At 35.8% G+C, this 19,846-nt stretch overlaps 1 protein-coding gene across 3 annotated transcripts in view; it reads right to left on the bottom strand.

Annotated features, from left to right (window-relative positions):
• DPP10 (dipeptidyl peptidase like 10) overlaps nucleotides 1-19,846 on the bottom strand; it is a 770,042-nt gene that overhangs the window by 162,666 nt on the left and 587,530 nt on the right. For all 3 annotated transcript variants that reach the window (XM_042243952.2, XM_042243953.2, XM_060411166.1), the window contains 2 exons: nucleotides 6,067-6,119; nucleotides 5,885-5,966 (listed from right to left, as the gene is read on the bottom strand). In XM_042243952.2, the coding sequence (XP_042099886.1) occupies nucleotides 5,885-5,966; nucleotides 6,067-6,119 (135 nt within the window). The remainder of the gene's footprint in view (nucleotides 1-5,884; nucleotides 5,967-6,066; nucleotides 6,120-19,846) is intronic.

Below are 19,846 nucleotides of genomic sequence, written 5' to 3'. Positions count from 1 at the left end.
TGGACATGGAACAACAGACTGGTTCCAAATAGGAAAAGGAGTACGTCAAGGCTGTATATTGTCACCCTGCTTATTTAACTTCTATGCAGAGTACATCATGAGAAACACTGGACTGGAAGAAACACAAGCTGGAATCAAGATTGCCGGGAGAAATATCAGTAACCTCAGATATTCAGATGACACCACTCTTATGGCAGAAAGTGAAGAGGAGCTAAAAAGCCTCTTGATGAAAGTGAAAGAGGAGAGTGAAAAAGTTGACTTAAAGCTCAACATTCAGAAAATGAAGATCATGGCATCTGGTCCCATCACTTCATGGTGAATCGATGGGGAAACAGTGGAAACAGTGTCAGACATTTTGGGGGGGGGGCTCCAAAATCACTGCAGATGGTGATTGTAGCCATGAAATTAAAAGACGCTTACTCCTTGGAAGAAAAGTTATGACCAACCTAGACAGCATATTCAAAAGCAGAGCCATTACTTTGCCGACTAAGGTCCGTCTAGTCAAGGCTATGGCTTTTCCTGTGTTCATGTATGGATGTGAGAGTTGGACTGTGAAGAAGGCTGAGCACCGAAGACTTGATGCTTTTGAACTGTGGTGTTGGAGAAGACTCTTGAGAGTCCCTTGGACTGCAAGGAGATCCAACCAATCCGTTCTGAAGGAGATCAGCCCTGGGATTTCTTTGGAAGGAATGATGCTGAAGCTGAAACTCCAGTACTTTGGCCACCCTATGTGAAGAGTTGACTCATTGGAAAAGACTCTGATGCTGGGAGGGATTGGGGGCAGGAGAAGGAGACGACAGAGGATGAGATGGCTGGATGGCATCACTGATTCGATGGATGTGAGTCTGAGTGAACTTCGGGAGTTGGTGATGGACAGGGAGGCCTGGCATGCTGTGATTCATGGGGTCGCAAATAGTCGGACGTGACTGAGCGACAGAACTGAACTGATTGTGTCCTTACTATGTTGTGATGGCTAATTTTATATGTAAATTTGACTAAGTTTTGGTCTCTCTTTGGTCAAACACTACTCCTGTTGTGAATGTAATTAAAAGGTATGATTAGCATTTATAATCAGTTCACTTTAACTAAAAAATAATATGGTTTTTCCTTTCTAATCAGTTGAAAACCTTAACAGCAAAAACAGGCTTCCTGAAAGAGAACTTCTGCCTCAGTTGTGCAGCTCAAGATTGTGATTCTAAATCAGAGTTTCCAGCTGACCACATTGCTTCCATAATTGTATGAGTCAAGTTTCTTTTCTCTCTCTAAATACACATACACATATATATGATACATACACATACATACACATATACATGATTAATACTGTTTTCTGGAAATCAACTTGTGAATATGACCTATCTCATTTAAACTGAGAATAGCTATGATTTTCTTTCATTTTTAAAACAAGCAAGCTTAAAGCTTTCAACCTTCCATAAGTCACAAAATAAAAAACAGAGAATCTGAGTTTGAACTGAGTTTATTTTTTCTAATTCTAGATAGCATATTTTAGTCAGTGAAATGTTTTTTCCTTCTTATGCTCAAATTTCGTTTGCTTTTCAAAATCTTTCAATTATCATGGTGGAATTATAGGTAAGTATAATTAATTTTTATATATGAATTTGTGTGTGTGTGTCAGTCACTTAGTCATGTCCGACTCTGTGACCCCATGGACTATAGCCCACCAGGCCCCTCTGTCCAAGGGATTCTCCAGGCAAGAGTACTGGAGTGGGTTGCCATTTCCTTCTCCAATGTATGAATTTAGAAGAATTCATATAATTATAGGAACTATATGAATTTTCAAAATGTTTTACAATGAGTGATTTTAACTTTCATATGATGAAGCTATTTTGAAAAGAAATAGGCTATATCTTCTTAAACCAGAATTGTTTTCAAATGAATGACTAATATACCTTTTCCTGTTTCAAGATCTATTATTTATTTCTATAATACATTTGCTACAACTAAAGTAATGTATTCACTGCCTTTTCTAAATAATACATGTTGTATTATGTCAGATTCTTTCCTCATGTAGTTGGACCCATCCAAGTTGTTTTCCCCTACACCTAGTGCTACTAAAAAATTCTACATCCTTTAAATTTTAATTAAGAATTTATTTATGAATTATGCCTAACCCCTTACCTTTCTTCTTTATAGGCAGGGGTTTATTTTACAGCAAATAATATTAGAAACTGAGAATTGTCCTTAGTTTATAAACACTATAAGACTCATTTAAATTAACTGCAATGGGTCATCTCTGATAAATCATATTGAAGAGTTTGCTAATGGCTTCAAATATTGACAAAGCCTGTCATTCACATGAAATGGACCATTAGCCATTTGTAGAGATAACTCTTTAATGATAATACATTGAATTTATGTTTACTTGCACAAAACATAACCTCAATAAGAGTGGTATTTGTCGCAAACTTTCCCAAATGACTTTGAAAAATGCCATTACACAGAACTTAACCTCATTTCTTCAAAAGTTTAGTGACATCAAAAGTCCTAAAGAAGTTAAAATTCAAGTGACAAAGTTTTTTATTTGTTTATCTTTTAAAAACAACACCTCTAAAATCCTATATGCTTGATATTTTTCAAAATACTTTGTATTAATATATTAAATATGATAGCATTATTAGTAAAGCACTGCTATTGTCAGTACTTTACAGATAAGGAGACTAAGCCATATGGAGATTAAGTAATATTCTCAAAGATAGAAATGTATGAGGATTCAATCACCTGCAAAATGACTCCCTTGAGAAGATCTATGCTTTTTATAAACTTTTAGTACTTTTATGATTGTTTCAAATATATTAAAGAATAATGAATCATTAACAAATATGAATCATTAGAGAAATTGCATGCAACTTATACTACTTCATTGAGACTATGAAACTGTTATTTTGTCATAAACTTAGGCACAGAATTTTTCTCCTCTCAGACATGGAGAACAAGAGCCATTTATAGATTTTCCCCAAGGACTCTCTAGTGCCACAAACATGAGGTTATCTTGGGTTTCTGTGTTCTGACATTTTGTGTGTTTAGAATCTGCCTCTGCCCTATGAACCAGCTCTCTTGTCAGCAGCAGAGGAAAGTGAGTAGGACTACAGTGACTGCCTACTTCACCACTGCCCATGAACACAATGATTCTTGCCCTCTCTGGAGCAGACCTGCACCTTTATATCTAGCATATTCTGCTGTCAGCTTTCAGGACTATCATAATGGAACGGATCTAGAGACAGTCCTACACTGTTTTAAATGTCTCTAAAATAGACACATGATAAAGACAAACACACTGCTTATTATCTGTGGTATTAGAATTGTCAGGTAGTTAAATAGCAAAAAATAAAGACTCCAAGATAGCAGAACAGGGGGTGCCCACAAAAGAGGAAGTCGAGAACCTGAGTGATAACCTCTGGTCCTGGGCATAAACAATCTGGTGAATACTTGAACCACCACCTATTTTTCATAGGATATAACCCACCAGGCTCCACAGGGAGGAGACAGAAACCATAAAAAGGGAAGCCAAGAGGAATCAGGACCGCTTTAGGGGTTGACCTGCACTTGCATCTTTGAAGCCACTACCCTTTGCCCCTGCCTGCTTGCCAGGTGAGCTGTAACTGAGCTGTAACTATAACTAGTTTGTTGTTATGAATATGGTCTTCTGCCTTCTGTTTCATTGTTAAAAAGATCTGGAATGACAGACCACTTGTAGCTCAAACAGGCAGGATTTTATTAAACATTACTTGGTATCTGAAGATCTTTTGATCAGACATCCATAAACGACCTCTCCCATTTAGGAGTTGTTTCACTTGGTGTCTAATAAAAATAGTTTGCCCCCAAGTTTTAAGGCATCTTTTATCAGCTTTGCAATGACTGCAAGGTTTTGAAGGCAGGGAGGCCAGCCTCAGGTGGTTGGGTGGAGCCTCTTAGAGAAGTGTGCCACTGACTGGGGTTCAGGTCCCAACCTTTAAGTTAACATTCCCAAATCTATGCCTTCCTTCTTGTGGACATATAGATGGAATGCTTTCTCTAGGTTTAGCAACTTCAAAGCGGGTACCTGGATTAAGGCCTGTTTTAGTGTAGCTTCTGCCTTCTGTTGAGGAGGACAGAATCACAGCAGTATTTTTTTCATTTTTAAATTACTACTTGTTGTCTTTAAAATAATTTATCAACCATTTAGAGTAGATATGACAGTGAATACACTGTTACATAGGATTTCTTTATAAAATACAACCATAAAGATGCTTAAGCAGCTTCAAATCTGTCTGGCAACTTTGCATGTATTTCTCTCATTGTTATTGACAAACTTTTGTTTTAAAAAGTCTTAAAAACTTAATTATGCATTAAGATAGACCTAATAGGCTCACGGGGTCACAAAGAGTCGGACACTACTGAGCGACTGAACTGAACTGAACTGAATAGGTACATATAAAACATTGTACTTCCCACATGGAAAACATCTGTAAAAGTTTATGTTAAGCCATTAATCAACTCTCATTATTTTCAAAATCAGTATGACAGAGACCTGCTTTTGAAATTTAGAAATCAATTTCAAATCCAAGTTCATAGTTTTGTAAATTTGAAAACAAACATCAAAATAACCCATCAGAAGTAAGAACATGTGATCCATTTTCTACATATTCAAACCAAATTAGTATAAAAATATCACTATCAAACTTGAATGAATATTAAGCAAAATTTAGAGAAAATTCTAGTCTTCGGTTATTTATTAAAAAAGAAAGAGGAAACACTAACATTATACTAGGAAGGATAAAATCAATTCAATATTTGGCTTTTTGACAAGACAAATGTGAAATTTATAAATATCAACCAAAGCTGACCATGAAAAAAGAGAGGACAGAACCTACAAATAATATTAGAAAACATGAAAAAATAAATACAGAAACAAAACAAACAAAAGTAAAGATTAAAAAAACAGATAATTTAAATGTATTATGATAAACAGTTGAAAATTTAGGTGAAATGGAATTTTATATTTGCATAGATTACCAAAACCTTAATCTTACAGTCATAATAAAACAATTAAAAAAAATCTTTCCACAAAAAAAGAAACTATCACACCATAACTAGACACATCTGTAGGTTAGCTAGTGCAAAAAGATTTTAATAAAATAAAAAGTATAGAAATTGGAATGAAGAAGCAATAATGTCATTATTAACAAAAAATATGGCAGCCTGGAAAAACTAGGTATTGATGAGGATACGGAACAAAGGGAATTCTCACATTGTTGCTAGTAGGCGTATAAACACACACGAAAAGCAGAAATCAGTTTGGCCATTTGTACTACTTTTGACCGTGTTCAAGCTATGCAAACAAGCAATACCACTTTCTGAGCAGTCTGCCCTTAAAGCCTATATCCAGGCAGGCATGAAACATGTACAAGAATATCATGAAGCTCAAACTGCTTTAACATCAATCATTCTCTTTTTGAACTTGTGATAATTTCAAAATTATTTCAAATTATGATGATGAAAAAATCTTTTCTTAAGAGAACACTGTCAAGTGTGTAGACTTCTATCTTAAATTTTTGCTCTGAACAATGCTTTAAGAATAAATAAAACATTATGTAACAGGAATTTTGCAGAACTGGCCTTCATATTCTTGGATCTCTTCTGGGTTTCATTGTCAACTAGCAGTTTAATCACACATTAATCTATAAATTTTTACTATTTAATTAATTGACAACATAGTATTGGTACTGTTTGGTATATTCTTAAATTGGAGTATTAGATAAAAGATATAAAGTAAACGGAAAACATCCATACAATAGGACAATTATTACGAGACAGTGGCTTCTGTAAGCATTTTCCATAGGGCCCTGGCTGACAGTGTTTGGTGCATATTAATGCCTGTACTTACCAGCTGCTGCCCTTGGACACCCCAGGCCGCATACTGCAGGACAGAATCCTCTACTTCTGGAGGATTTAACTCCCAAACTTCCCTTGAAAAAAGGTAAATATTTTTACATGAACAAATTGACACCTACACCTACAGTTCAGTTGGACAGTTGCTCATGAAAACCAGATGACCAAAGAACTTACCTAGTGTGTATATTGTAGATCACATATGAAGCAGTATACGAATAATGAAAAATCTGAAACAAAAAGAAGAGTTATAGTTTGGAGTAAAGGCTCTATTCTAATGAGTATATATATATATATATATATATATATATATATATATATATGTTTTTTACTAAATTCTGGAAATGCAAAATTGGTTTTAGAGAGAATTCAAAATGTGATTCTTCATTACCTATAAAATAAAGTTCAAACTTTACTCAAGTTTGAATATTGAAACATTGACACTCCAGTGATTTGGTATTTGTGTTCTACATGGTTTTCCACTCTTATCATCCACTACTTCTCTTCAGCTAGTCTATACTTCAGCTATATTAGATAAATTCCTTCTGTATATTCTGAATATCTCTTTTTTTTAATTTATTTTTTTTAGGATATCCAAATTTCACTTAGAAGAAAAATTTTCCTCCTTCCATTACAGCCTATGTATCTAGAGAATTTCTCTCTCTCAAAGTTTACTTTTGACTCTTAGGACATTTCACACCCTGTAGCACAAGTTAGATAAGATTTTAAGTGCTTGTTTCCTTTTCCCACTGGAATCAGGTCCAGGTGTGTATTCCCTTGGCATCCGCCATATTACCTTATACGGTATCATGTTTGCCTGCAACATGCAATCAATATTTGTTGAATAATGATTCTGATGGGGAAAAAATCTCTTGCAAATGGAAGTGCTTGTGGAGACAAAATGGGATAATTCCCCAAGCACTTCATAGAAATATCTGAAAATTATATGTTGAATAATTGGTTGCAAGTATATATCTTCAAGAAACATCTTATATCATCTTATAAAGAGTCCTGTTTCTTTCTAAAGGGAATCCTCCAAAGGATCACAGCTTCCGTATTAAGGTGACATTAAGGACCATAGTGGATGATGCAAAGATATCCTTAAATTTTGGTTCTTACTAATTAAAGATGATGAAATAATGGAATACAGAGAAAATGAGGAAAATTGTAAAAGATAGGTTAGGGAGAGAGATGATAAGTATGTGACATTTTAATGAAATTATATTTTTCTAAGCTATGTGGATCTAGTGAAGAAACTCTTTCCACTTAACCATATTGTTATGTTATTATTATTTACATGATTCATAGAGCTTATATTGATACTTTCATTTTTCAGCACGTAATTATAAAAACTTCTCTTATCCTATAGTCAATGTACGTTGCACAAATATAATACTGTCAATTAAAACTCCTTAGAAGTCAAATTATTATTTCTTCTCACTGCAATAATAACTTCAGTTAAACATGATTGGCCACATATTTGGTAAATAAATACTAGTGTTCATTCTGTTCATTGAAATTACAATCCTCCCACAATTTGTTATATTATTGTGTTTCATAATGAAGTGTTTCCTCCATTTCTTTTGGAATAACTATTAAATCTGAGATCACCTTTACTATAGAGTCATAGAGGTGAAAAATATTTTTCCTGGTGTCTATTTTGGGATTCATATTGTGTTCTATAAAATTCCATATTTGACAACAAATTTTAAGTCTTGAATCTACTACTATAGCTGATAAAGAGGTGAGAACTGTGACCACTTCTACATTTTGTTTTCCCATCTCAGAAAGTTCTGTTGCCAAAGTAAACTTCCAAGTCATTAAGTGGGCTTAAAATCAGACAAATGTTTCGATGATGTTATGGGTAGAAACAAACTATTCATTCCATCTGTTAATCTACCTAACACACTCTCCTATGAATTCTAGGAGAAATATCAATAACCTCAGATATGCATATGATACCACCCTTATGGCAGAAAGTGAAGAGGAGCTAAAAGTCTCTTGATGAAAGTGAAAGAGGAGAGTGAAAAAGTTGGCTTAAAGCTCAACATTCAGAAAATGAAGATCATGGCATTCGGTCCCATCATTCCATGGGAAGTAGTTGGGGAAACAGTAGAAACAGTGTCAGACTTTATTTTGGGGGGCTCCAAAATCACTGCAGATGGTGATTGCAGCCATGAAATTAAAAGACGCTTACTCCTTGGAAGAAAAGTTATGACCAACCTAGACCGCATATTCAAAAGCAGAGACATTACTTTGCTGACTAAGGTCTGTCTAGTCAAGGCTATGGTTTTTCCAGTAGTCATGTATGGATGTGAGAGTTGGACTGTGAAGAAGGCTGAGCACTGAAGAATCGATGCTTTTGAACTGTGGTGTTGGAGAAGACTCTTGAGAGTCCCTTGGACTGCAAGGAGATCCAACCAGTCCATTCTGAAGGAGATCAGCCCTGGAATTTCTTTGGAAGGAATGATTCTAAAGCTGAAGCTCCAGTACTTTGGCCACCTCATGCGAAGAGTTGTCTCATTGGAAAAGACTCTGATGCTGGGAGGGATTGAGGGCAGGAGGAGAAGGGGATGACCGAGGATGAGATGGCTGGATGGCATCACGGACTCGATGGAAGGGAGTCTGAGTGAACTCCGGGAGATGGTGATGGACAGGGAGGCCTGGTGTGCTGCGATTCATGGGGTCACAAAGAGTCGGACACGGCTGAGCGACTGAACTGAAATGATCTTTTTTGACGAAGAGTTCCTGTTCACTCCTCTTTTAGTCAAGGCAAGCCAAAATAATCACTGACACAAAACTGGATAAATATAATCGTTGAATGTTGGTCTCTTTCTCTCACATTTATATGCTGTAGAGCTATAGAGGTTATGGGCTCTTCTCAGTGTATGAATCCTAAGAACTTAGATGTTTTTCCAATGGTGGGATTTACAGAGAAAAATATATAAATTCACTTTCTGCTTTGTAGTTCTTAGCCTGATACAGCATTTGTTTCTCTCAGCTGGTATGTTGAAATGGAAAATCACAATAAAGAATTTAACCCTCGCAGATGCAGAGAACTAACCAGCATTTGCCAGGGGAAGGAGGATCAGAGGATGAAGAAAACAGGTGAAAGGGATTAAAAGGTACAAACAACAAGTTATAAAATAAATAAGTCACAAGGATATAATGTATACTACAGAGAATATAGTTAATAATATTGTATATGCATAAACTATACAAATATTGAATCACTATGTTGTACAACTGAAAGTGAAAGTCACTCAGACATGTCTGACTCTTTACAACCGCATGGATTATACAGTCCCTTGAATTCTCCAGGTCAAAATACTGGAGTGGGTAGCCTTTTCCCTCTCGAGGGGATCTTGCCAACCCAGGGATTGAACCCAAGTCTCCACATCGCAGGCAGATTCTTCATCAGCTAAGCCACAAGGGAAGCCCTGTACACCTGAAGCTAATATAATATTGCAAGTCAACTATACTTTAATTTTAAAAAAAGTTAACCCTACCTAACCTGCAAAGACATAGCAAACATATCATAGAGATTGACTATAGGTTCCCTAAAAAGCCAATAGTTTGCAGTTCACAGGTGATTAGATCCTAACCCTTTTCTCCTGGCTTAGAACTCTTTCCACTAAATCCACTATCCTTGATGTGTATGTGTATGTGTGTGCACGTACTCACAGAAGATCTGAAATACTTCTTGCTTTGTAATTTTCCCATAACTAAATTACATTATATGTCCACCATAGAATATAAACAGTACAAGGTGGGAGATGAACAGGGTTAGAGATAGACATTTCTTTATGTTTGTTCGCATTGTGTTGCAGAGATTTTGAAAGGGGGAATTTTCAAGAAGAAATGAACCTAGTTTTATTGAGCATCTACATTAAGGCACATTGGAATAAATTCAGTCTGTGCTAATCTGCTTCTCTCTCCTTGAATGGCATTTCTATTCCTTTTTAAAAAAATTATTTATTTTAATTGGAGCCTAATTACTTTACAATATTGGAATCAGCCATGGGTGTACATGTGTTCCCCATCCTGAACCCCCTTCTTACCTCTGTCCCCATCCCATCCCTCAGGGTCATCCCAGTGCACCGGCCATGAGCGCCCCATCTCATGCATTGAACCTGGACTGGTGATTTATTTCACATATGGTAATATACATGTTTCAGTGCTATTCTTCCAAATCATCCCACCCTCGGCTTCTCCCACAGAGTCCAAAAGACTATTCTATACATCTGTGTCTCTTTTGCTGTCTCACATATAGGATCATCATTACCATCTTTCTAAAATTCATATATATCCGTTATTATACTGTATTGGTGTTTTTCTTTCTGATTTATTTCACTCTGTATAATAGGCTCCAGTTTCATCCACCTCATTAGAACTGATTCAAATTCATTCTTTTTAATCGCTGAGTAATATTCCATTGTGTATATGTACCAGTTTTCTTATCCATTCATCTGCCAGTGGACATGTAGGTTACTTGCATGTCCTAGCTATTGTAAACAGTGTTGTGATGAACATTGGGGTACACGTGTCTCTTTCAATTCTGGTTTCCTCAGAGTGTATGCCCAGCAATTAGATTGCTGGGTCATATGGCAGTTCTATTTCCAGTTTCTTCTATTCATTTTTAACATTCTACACTTCCTTTTATCATATATATCTCTTCTACATTGGTTATGTAGGTCTTGTTTTATGATGAGAAGATAGAAACAGTCTTTTTACTGTCATCATTGGCTGCTGTAAAATGAAGGCCAAGTTGAACATCTGATAAGATCCATGGGGACAAAGAAATTTCATGGTCAAAAATTATATATTCATCTCATCTCTGCAAATGATGTTCCATTGCTTGTTACAGAGTATGAATAGTTATGGCAAAGGTAGTAGGTATGGGGCAAAACTGAGATACATTATGTAAAAATTTGATCAAATTTATACTCCTGGAGCTGGACCTGACATGATATTCAATCTCCTGATACCAAAAGGTATTGGGAGGTACAGAAAGTATCACAGGATCCCACAAACCAATCCGATTCCAATCATCTCTACATTGCTCTAGGAACTTATACAAGATTACTAAATGTTAATCATCATGAATGGTATAATTAATTATCATTATTTGCTGTTATGATCTATAAGTCACCATGAACATTGAATTAGAAAATACTCAATGATTTCTCTGAAAAAATGCAGGATTAGATTCCTATGATCCTCTGGTTACATTTTGATCAAACAATCAATACATTTTTTATGTGTTTCTTTTTAACTTGAAAAAGAAGCATCGAACACTGAATATCGTTCATTCATTAGCATTGAGCTCATTGCCAATGGTATTATAACTCAGGTCTGAATGAAGCTTACCTAACTCATGTTCAGTTCAGTTCAATCACTCAGTCATGTTCAACTCTTTGCTACCCCATGGACTGCAGCATGCCAGGCCTCCCTGTCCACCACCAACTCCCCCAGTTTACCCAAACGCATCTCCATTGAGTAGGTGATGCCATCCAACCATTTCATACTCTGTCATCCCCTTCTCCTCCCACCTGCAATCTTTCCCAGTATCAGGGTATTTTCCGATGAGTCAGCTCTTTGCATCTGGTGGCCAAAGTATTGGAGTTTCAGCTTCAACTTTAGTCCTTTCAATGAATATTCAGGACTGATTTCCATTAGAATTTGGATCTCCTTGCAGTCCAAGGATCTCTCAAGAGTCTTCTCCAACACCACAGTTCAAAAGCATTTTGAATTCTTCGGCACTCAGATTTCTTTATAGTCCAACTCTCATCCATATATGACTACTGGAAAAAACATAGCCTTGGCTAGATGGACCTTTGCTGGCAAAGTAATGTCTATGCTTTTTAATATGCTGTCTAGTTTGGTCATAACTTTTCTTCCAAGGAGCAAGCATCTTTTAATCTCATGGCTGCAGTCACCATCTGCAGTGATTTGGGAGCCCAGAAAGATAAAGTCTGATGCTATTTCCATTGTTTCCCCATCTATTTGCCATGAAGTAATGAACCCAGATGCCATGATCTTAGTTTTCTGAATGTTGAGCTGTAAGCCAACTTTTCACTCTCTTCTTTCACTTTCATCAAGAGCTCTTTAGTTCTTCTTCACTTTCTCCTATAAGGGTGGTATCATCTGCATGTCCAAGGTTATTGATATTTCTCTTGGCAATCTTGATTCCAGCTTGTGCTTCATCCAGCCCAGCATTTCTCATGATGTACTCTGCATATAAGTTAAATGAGCAGGGTGACAATATACAGCCTTGAGGTACTCCTTTCCCTATTTGGAACCAGTCTGTTGTTCCATGTCCAGTTCTAACTGTTGCCTCCTAACTTGTATACAGGTCTCTCAAGAGGCAGGTCAGGGGTTCTAGTATTCCCATCTCTTTCAGAATTTTCCACATTTTATTGTGATCCACACAGTGAGGCTCTGGCATAGTCAATAAAGCAGAATACTATTTGATGTTTTTCTCAAACTCTCTTGCTTTTTTGATGATCCAGAGGATGTTGGCAATTTGATCTCTGGTTCCTCTGTCTTTTCTAAAACCAGCTTGAACATCTGGAAGTTCATGGTTCATGTATTGTTGAAGCCTGGGTTGCAGAATTTTGAGCATTACTTTACTAGCGTGTGAGATGAGTGCAATTGTGCAGTAGTTTGAACATTCTTTGGCATTGCCTTTCTTCGGGATTGGAATGAAAACTGACCTTTTCCAGTCCTGCGGCCACTGCTGAGTTTTCCAAATTTGCTGGCATATTGAGTGCTGCCCTTTCACAGCATCATCTTTTAGGATTTGAAATAGCTCAACTGCAATTCAATCACCTCCACCAGCTTTGTTCATAGTGATGTTTCCTAAGGCCCACTTGACTTCACATTCCAGGATATCTGGCTCTATGTGAGTGATCACACCATTGTGATTATCTGGGGTCATGAAGATCTTTTCTGTTTCATCCTAACTCATATAATTTCTCTTTAAAAAACATCATAGCCTACTGGCACTTGGTAACACTGGACTGCACTTGAGCTTTATGCTTGGGATCCATTTAAACAGCAAAATCATGAAAAAAAAAAAACACAAACATAGGAAAAAATAGCCCTAAAAGACCCTCAAAAGGACACTAATTTACAGTATGAAAGCTGGAAAATGAAGGCATTGCATCATCTTCTTTGATCTCACCTGGGAAAGAACACATCAGGAATCACAAATGTTCTCCTGTTCGGCACTTGTCTTGAATGACTGAAAATGTGCAGCAAGTATGGATCCTGGAGTTACAAACTGAGTTTAGAAAATAGGCATATTTGCAATTCCAGAATCCTTAAATATAGAAGACCAACTATACACATAATATAGATATAGCATGAGATATTACTGGAAGAAATAAGGAAAAATAGCAGTCATATTTAAGGCCTGCGAGAACACAAAAGGGCTTCCCAGGTGGCTCAATGGGTGAAGAATCTGCCTACAATGCAGGAGACATGGGTTTGATCCCTGAGTTAGGAAGATGCCCTGGAGAAGGAAATGACAACCCACTTCAATATCCTGGCCTGGAAAATACTATGGACAAAGAAGCCTGGAGGGCTCTAGTTCATAAGGGTGCAAAGAGTCAGCTATGACTGAAGCGACTCCACACTCATGCATGCAGAACACAATAAATGTATAAAAATTATCCAGAGTAGTGTTCATGCTCTACATGAAGCAAATGAAAACTAGCTACATCCATTCAGTTATCAAATGTCTAGTACCCAATCTCTTTGACACAGTTTTGCACTTGGTAGCATTTTAAAAAATGATTATGGTGATAAAAGCCATTTTTAAAAAGAATGATATACAAAAGAATATTAGTTGACAATTTTTATTTAGTCCTATATTTATCTGTCAGCTTATAAACATGTGTTGAATACTAATTATATACAAGCACATAAGTCAAGTACCTTGCCAAATGCAAAAACTATAATTAACATGATCCCTGCCCACAACTCATTCATTTGCGGTGACAAAGTTAGGAAACATATTAGCATAAGGGGATCTAGTTGCAGGTTTTGGTTAAATTAGGACTTGCAAATTATAAACCATAAGCTTTTCAGATTTTTTTTCTTGGAATATCAGTTATTACTTAAGACATCTATGGAGATTCATGTTAAAGAGAGTTACATTTACAAGAAAAAAGAACAGGGTGCTTTAATAATTAGTAATCTGTTTCAAGATGCAATCATAAAGAAGATAATGGCTGAGTTAGGCCTAGAAGGGACTAATATAATTAGTGAATTGAGCACTTACTATATATTGGACACTGCTGAGCACTGTACATGTATTATTTATGTTTAAATCAACCTCAGGAAGTAGAAAGTGCAATTCATAATTCATATGACAGGCTCTGGAAGCACTGAAAGTTTAAGTAAGAGACAGCCACAATTTGCACCTACATCTGTCTGATTACAACCCATATTATGACTTAATCTCTCTGTACACTCTCTCAGGGACCTGGGACAGGAAGCATGACTCCAGCTTTGCAAAAGATTTATTTCTGAAAGACCTTTTAAGGTACCACCCAAAGATTTATGGACAAGAGTAGGCATGAATTAATTGTGATTATCACAGCTAACAGGGATTTCATTGAAAGATGATCTAATACATCAGATTAAAAATGTAAATCCCCTTCTCCTTTAGCTGTTTTTCAGACTTTTTTCTTGGAATATCAGTTATTACTTAAGACATCTATGGAGATTCATGTTAAAGAGAGTTACATTTACAAGAAAAAAGAACCGGGTGCTTTAGTAATTTATGCCTAAGCAGAGGCTTAAATCTCTAGGTACCAAACCTCTGCACCGCAGTTAAACTGCCGAACTGGAATAAATAGCATGCATTTTCATGGCCTTGAGAATATTTAAAATAGGACTATGGATTTGCCATTAAATCAGACAGTTAGGAAAACTAAAGTGTGAGGAAGTAGGTCTCTGAATAAATAATATTAATACTTGTAAAAAATGGCAGTGAGAGAAAAGACAATGTAGGCAACAAAGTGTTTGTTTCTCTTGGAAATAAGTGGTATGATGATGCTAAGTTTGTTCTAGGATAATACCTTTTGTGATGAGTAAGGAGTGGCTCTGTTGTTGGAAATGTTATCTTTATTATTCAATGAAAAACCAGACCATCAGGTAGGAAACTCTAGTGCAGTAAACAGGGTTCACAAAATTACAAGATGCAGTTCTACAAAAATTCTTTTAAGACACTGTATTAAAAAAAAACAGCAACAAACTTTGTGAACATTGTGAACAGCATGTACTAGTAGAAAGAGAAAATAAATATGGGAGGGTATTAAAGGTATAAGTAATATTTGTCATATTTTAGTCTTCTTTACTCAGTCTTTAAGATTGACATGAACACTGTGTGAAAGTTCCTCAGTTGTGTCCCACTCTTTGTGACCCCACGGACTGTAGCCTGCCAGGCTCCTCTGTTCATGGAATTCTCCAGGTCATAATACTAGAGTGGATAGCCAGTTTTCTTCTCCAGGGGATGTTCCAAAGCCAGGGATTGAATCCAGGCCTCCCTCATCACTGTCAGATTCTTTACCATCTGAGCAACCAGAGAAGCCCATATACCACAGGGAACTCTACTCAATAATCAGTAATGACCTATATTGGAAAAAGACTCTAAAAAGGAGTAGATATATGTATATGCATAACTGATTCACTTTGCTGTATAGCAGAAACTAACACTGTAAATCAACTATATGCCAATAAAAATTAATTTTAAAAAACTTAAATGTGTTGATAAGATCATTAATGACAGGTTTTACCACCTATGTCAGTGCTTCTTGAGATGAGCACACCCTAGATTTTCCTACTTTGAGATTTTCACTGATGTTATTACTCTTGATCCTCAATCTGAAAGTGGATAAAAATGTTTTCAGGGATTCACAGGTGGCTCAGTGGTTAAATAATCCACTGGTGAATGCAGAAGATGCAAGTTCAATCCTTCTGTCAGGCAGATTCCCTGGAAGAGGAAATGGCAACCTCCAGTATCCTTGCCTGGAGAATTATATGGACAGAGGAGCCTGGTGGGCTACATTCCATGGGGTCACAAAGAGTTGGACATGACTGAGCATGCACATGTAAAAAAAGAAAAACAACTTTTTTTTCTATGTTTTATCCTTTAAGAAATATAAAGAATCCTGTATACAAGAAAAAGAAAAGAAAAAAAAAAAACAAAAAAACCTTCTCCTCCTCTGAGATAAACAGCAAGTAAAACCCTGATTGGAACCAAAATCTTATACATTCCACACAGGCAAGCATGTTTTAGAGTGTTATCACATAAAAGAACCATGTAAGATTCTTTCATTGTATCACCTTTACGGTAAGTGGAGACAGTAAAATATTCAAGAGGGTGAGACTAACATAAATGATGCTAGAGAAGATGTTTAGATGCTGCTTAAATTCAGCATTAATTTTGGCAAAACCTATATAAAATAAATAAAAATAAATTTGCTAATTAAAAAAGACAATTTCTCACAACCCAATGTAGTCATTCTGTTAGCCTAAAGGCATCATGATATTATCACATAGAATATATAGCAATATTTTGACTCTTTCTTGTTTTATTTGAGTCTAGTAGCCTTCCCATTTGGAGAAGATAGGACATTGGGTATTTTTTTAGTATTCATAGTGTGTTCACTAAGTTGAAATACAGTACTGTCAGTGTACTATGAAAATGGACAACCTAATAAAAATATGTAGATAATTAATTTGATTAATAAGAGTAAATTAAATTTTCCTTGGTGGCTCAGATGGTAAAGAATCTGCCTGCAATGAAGGAGACCAAGGTTGGATCCCTGGGTTGGAGTGATCTCCTGGAGAAGGGAATGGCAACCCACTTGCCTGAAGAGTATTGCCCAGGCAATAGTCTTGCCTGGAGAATACCAAGGACAAGGAAGCCTGGAGGGTTATAGTTCATAGGGTTGGAAAGAGTCGAATAAGACTGAAGCGACTGAGCATGCATGCATATAGAACACAATAAATGTGTAAAAGTTATCCAGGGTAGAGTTCATATTCCACATGAAGCAAATGAAAACTAGCTGCAAAACTATAGCTAATACTCCAATATTCTTGCCTGGAGTATCCCATGGACAGAGTAGCCTGGCAGGCTATCGTCCATGGGGTTGCAAAGAATCAGACATATGAGTGACTTTCGTTTTCAAACATGATTTCATCTAAAATATTTATTTTATATGAGAAAATGGATGGCTAATGACTCAAGTCTTTAAAGCAGATTAAAAAAATGACCTGGGTATCATTTTTCAATTTCATATAGGTCTGTTGTGCCCAGGATATAAACCTATGGCTTGCAAAGTAACAGCAACCAGCATGAAAAGAATAGATTTCATTATACAACAAGATTGCTGAGTGAGAGAAAGAAACCATTTTCTGATATATTTCCTGTTAAAAACATTAACTGTTCATCATAACAATAAGTCCTAAAATTACTCTTATAATTTCATTCATGAGAAGTTGTTTGTAATACAAAATTTCATTTCAAAGAAGCTCCCTGGCATCAGTTTTTAAATTATTCATATTTAACAGGTAATTTTCACCATAATATACTGCTGACTAAAGTACCAACCTCATTGACAGTGCCACCTTTTGTAATAAAATATTTTCATATACCAGACCTTTCTATATTAATTCATGTGAATAAACTACTTTCAAGCCACCTGACATTATACTATTTCCTATGTCCTAATATTAAACACATCTGGTTTGATAACCTGAATAGCACTTAAGGGTCAATTGCTGACAAGTAGTGTAAGCAGGTTTTCAAATTGCATTGTAACGTGCAAAACTTAAATATCATCTAAATACCCATACACTAGATTTCTCTCAAGCATGTCAATGAAGAAATAAATGTATTGCAACAGGACTCAGGGAGGCCTGGTGTGCTGCAGTCCATGGGGTCACAGAGAGTCAGACACAACTTGGCAACTGAACAACAAAAATGCGAGAGACAAAAATCTCAAGGTGTTTCCACTTAGTACTGCTGCTTGAAAAACAAGGATTAAAATAATTGATTCAACAATACTTGGAGGTATTTGCAGTCCCTTGTTGACTGAACCAAGTATGCAGCATAAGAAATTAGTAATTTAATTCCCCAGCAACTTGATTAAAAGGTCCTTTCTTTATTTCAATGGAATAAAGTCCTAGCTTGTATTTACTTGAGCAAGTTATTTAAACTTTTTGCTTTATTCATTAGGAAAATGGAGAAAGCAAAACATGTCCAACTGTTTCCTTTTAAAGAATATATCACAAATTATAAGGAAACTATTTAGTTATCAGTTCAGTTCAGTCACTCAGTTGTGTCCAACTCTTTGCGACCCCATGAATCGCAGCACACCAGGCCTCCCTGTCCATCACCAACTCGTGGAGTTCACTCAGACTCACATCCATCGATTTAGTTATCACATGAGGCTAAATCAAAACTCACATCAAAACCAGGAAAACTCAAAATTATTGCAAGTGAAATTTTAAAATTTAAGAAACCTCTCACTATCAAACAGGAAAGGAAAACAACCATAAAATTAATTGTATGTAATTCATACTAGTTACTTTTTATAATGCCATAACCCCATAAATAATTGGCTCTTTTGTTTTGAATAATTGCTAAAATATAAGAAAAAAATTTAATAACATAATTTTAAAGAATATATTTTAATTTATGCAAGCGTTTACATGTTAACAGCTATTTAGATTATTAAATTTTTCACATAAGCAAAATATTGAAATTATTTTCATTGGATATTTACACATATTCTTAGGATATGAACCAGAGTAAAATTTGTAGGTCAGAAGATTTGCAGAATTTACATTTTGCTTCATATTACCAAGTCATTTTCTAGAAAGATTAGAAATGATTTATAATGTTATGTGCTTTACAAGTATAATAGCTTATCTTTAATACCACAATAAAATAATATTACCCATTGTGCTGATTTAGATTGTTTGAATGGCAAAAATGAAAACAAACATCATTATTAAACTTGCAGCTAGATTATGATTAAGTCTAACTAGTGTGTCATATTGCTTTGTATTTTTCTTAAAGATTTATATTTATTCATTTGTGACTCACCTGTCATTGTCTTTTCAAAGAGACTGTTGGTCTTAACCTTGTTGATATCTAAAACCTCTTTTTATATTACAAATTGCAAATATATTTTCATACATGCAATAAATATTTTACCCAACTACAGTTTGCCTTTTCTCTTTGTCTATGTGTATTTTCTAAGTGAAGTGAAGTGAAGTCTCTCAGTTGTGTCCGACTCTTTGCTACCCCATGGACTGTAGCCTACCAGGATCCTCTGTCTATTTGACTTTCCAGGTAAGAATACTGGAGTGGGTTGCCATTTCCTTCTCCACGGGATCTTCCTGACCCAGGGATTGAACCCAGATCTCCCACATTGTGGGCAGACACTTTACCATATGAGCCACCAGGGAAGCCCTGGTTATTTTCTAAACAGAAATGTTAAATCTCTGTGTGATTATTTCTAAAAGCTATTTACTATTTCAGATCCTAGTCATGTCCCAAGAGAAGCTTCATTATCTCAACACTATAGACTTTAAACTGTTGTTTATCTAATACTTCTAAAATCCATGATATCTTCTATCCACCTAAAATTATTTTTGGTTTAGAGGGTGAAGTATAAATTCAGTTGCTTTCCTTCCCCTAAAAACCAAGCTGTTCTCCAGTATAACTGATTTGTAATTTATCTTTTTGCTTAATGTACATCTTAAATCCCTTCTATAACTGATCTTATTTTTCTGACTAGGATCACTACAATTCAACTTTAAAATACATTTTAACAACAAAGGTCCGTCTAGTCAAGGCTACGGTTTTTCCAGTGGTCGTATATGGATGTGAGAGTTGGACTGTGAAGAAAGCTGAGCACTGAAGAATTGATGC

The sequence above is a fragment of the Ovis aries genome, chromosome 2 (assembly GCF_016772045.2).
Source record: "Ovis aries strain OAR_USU_Benz2616 breed Rambouillet chromosome 2, ARS-UI_Ramb_v3.0, whole genome shotgun sequence".
NCBI lineage: Eukaryota > Metazoa > Chordata > Mammalia > Artiodactyla > Bovidae > Ovis > Ovis aries.
Note: the sequence above shows the minus strand (reverse complement) of the source record. Positions and strands in the feature narration are given on the sequence as shown.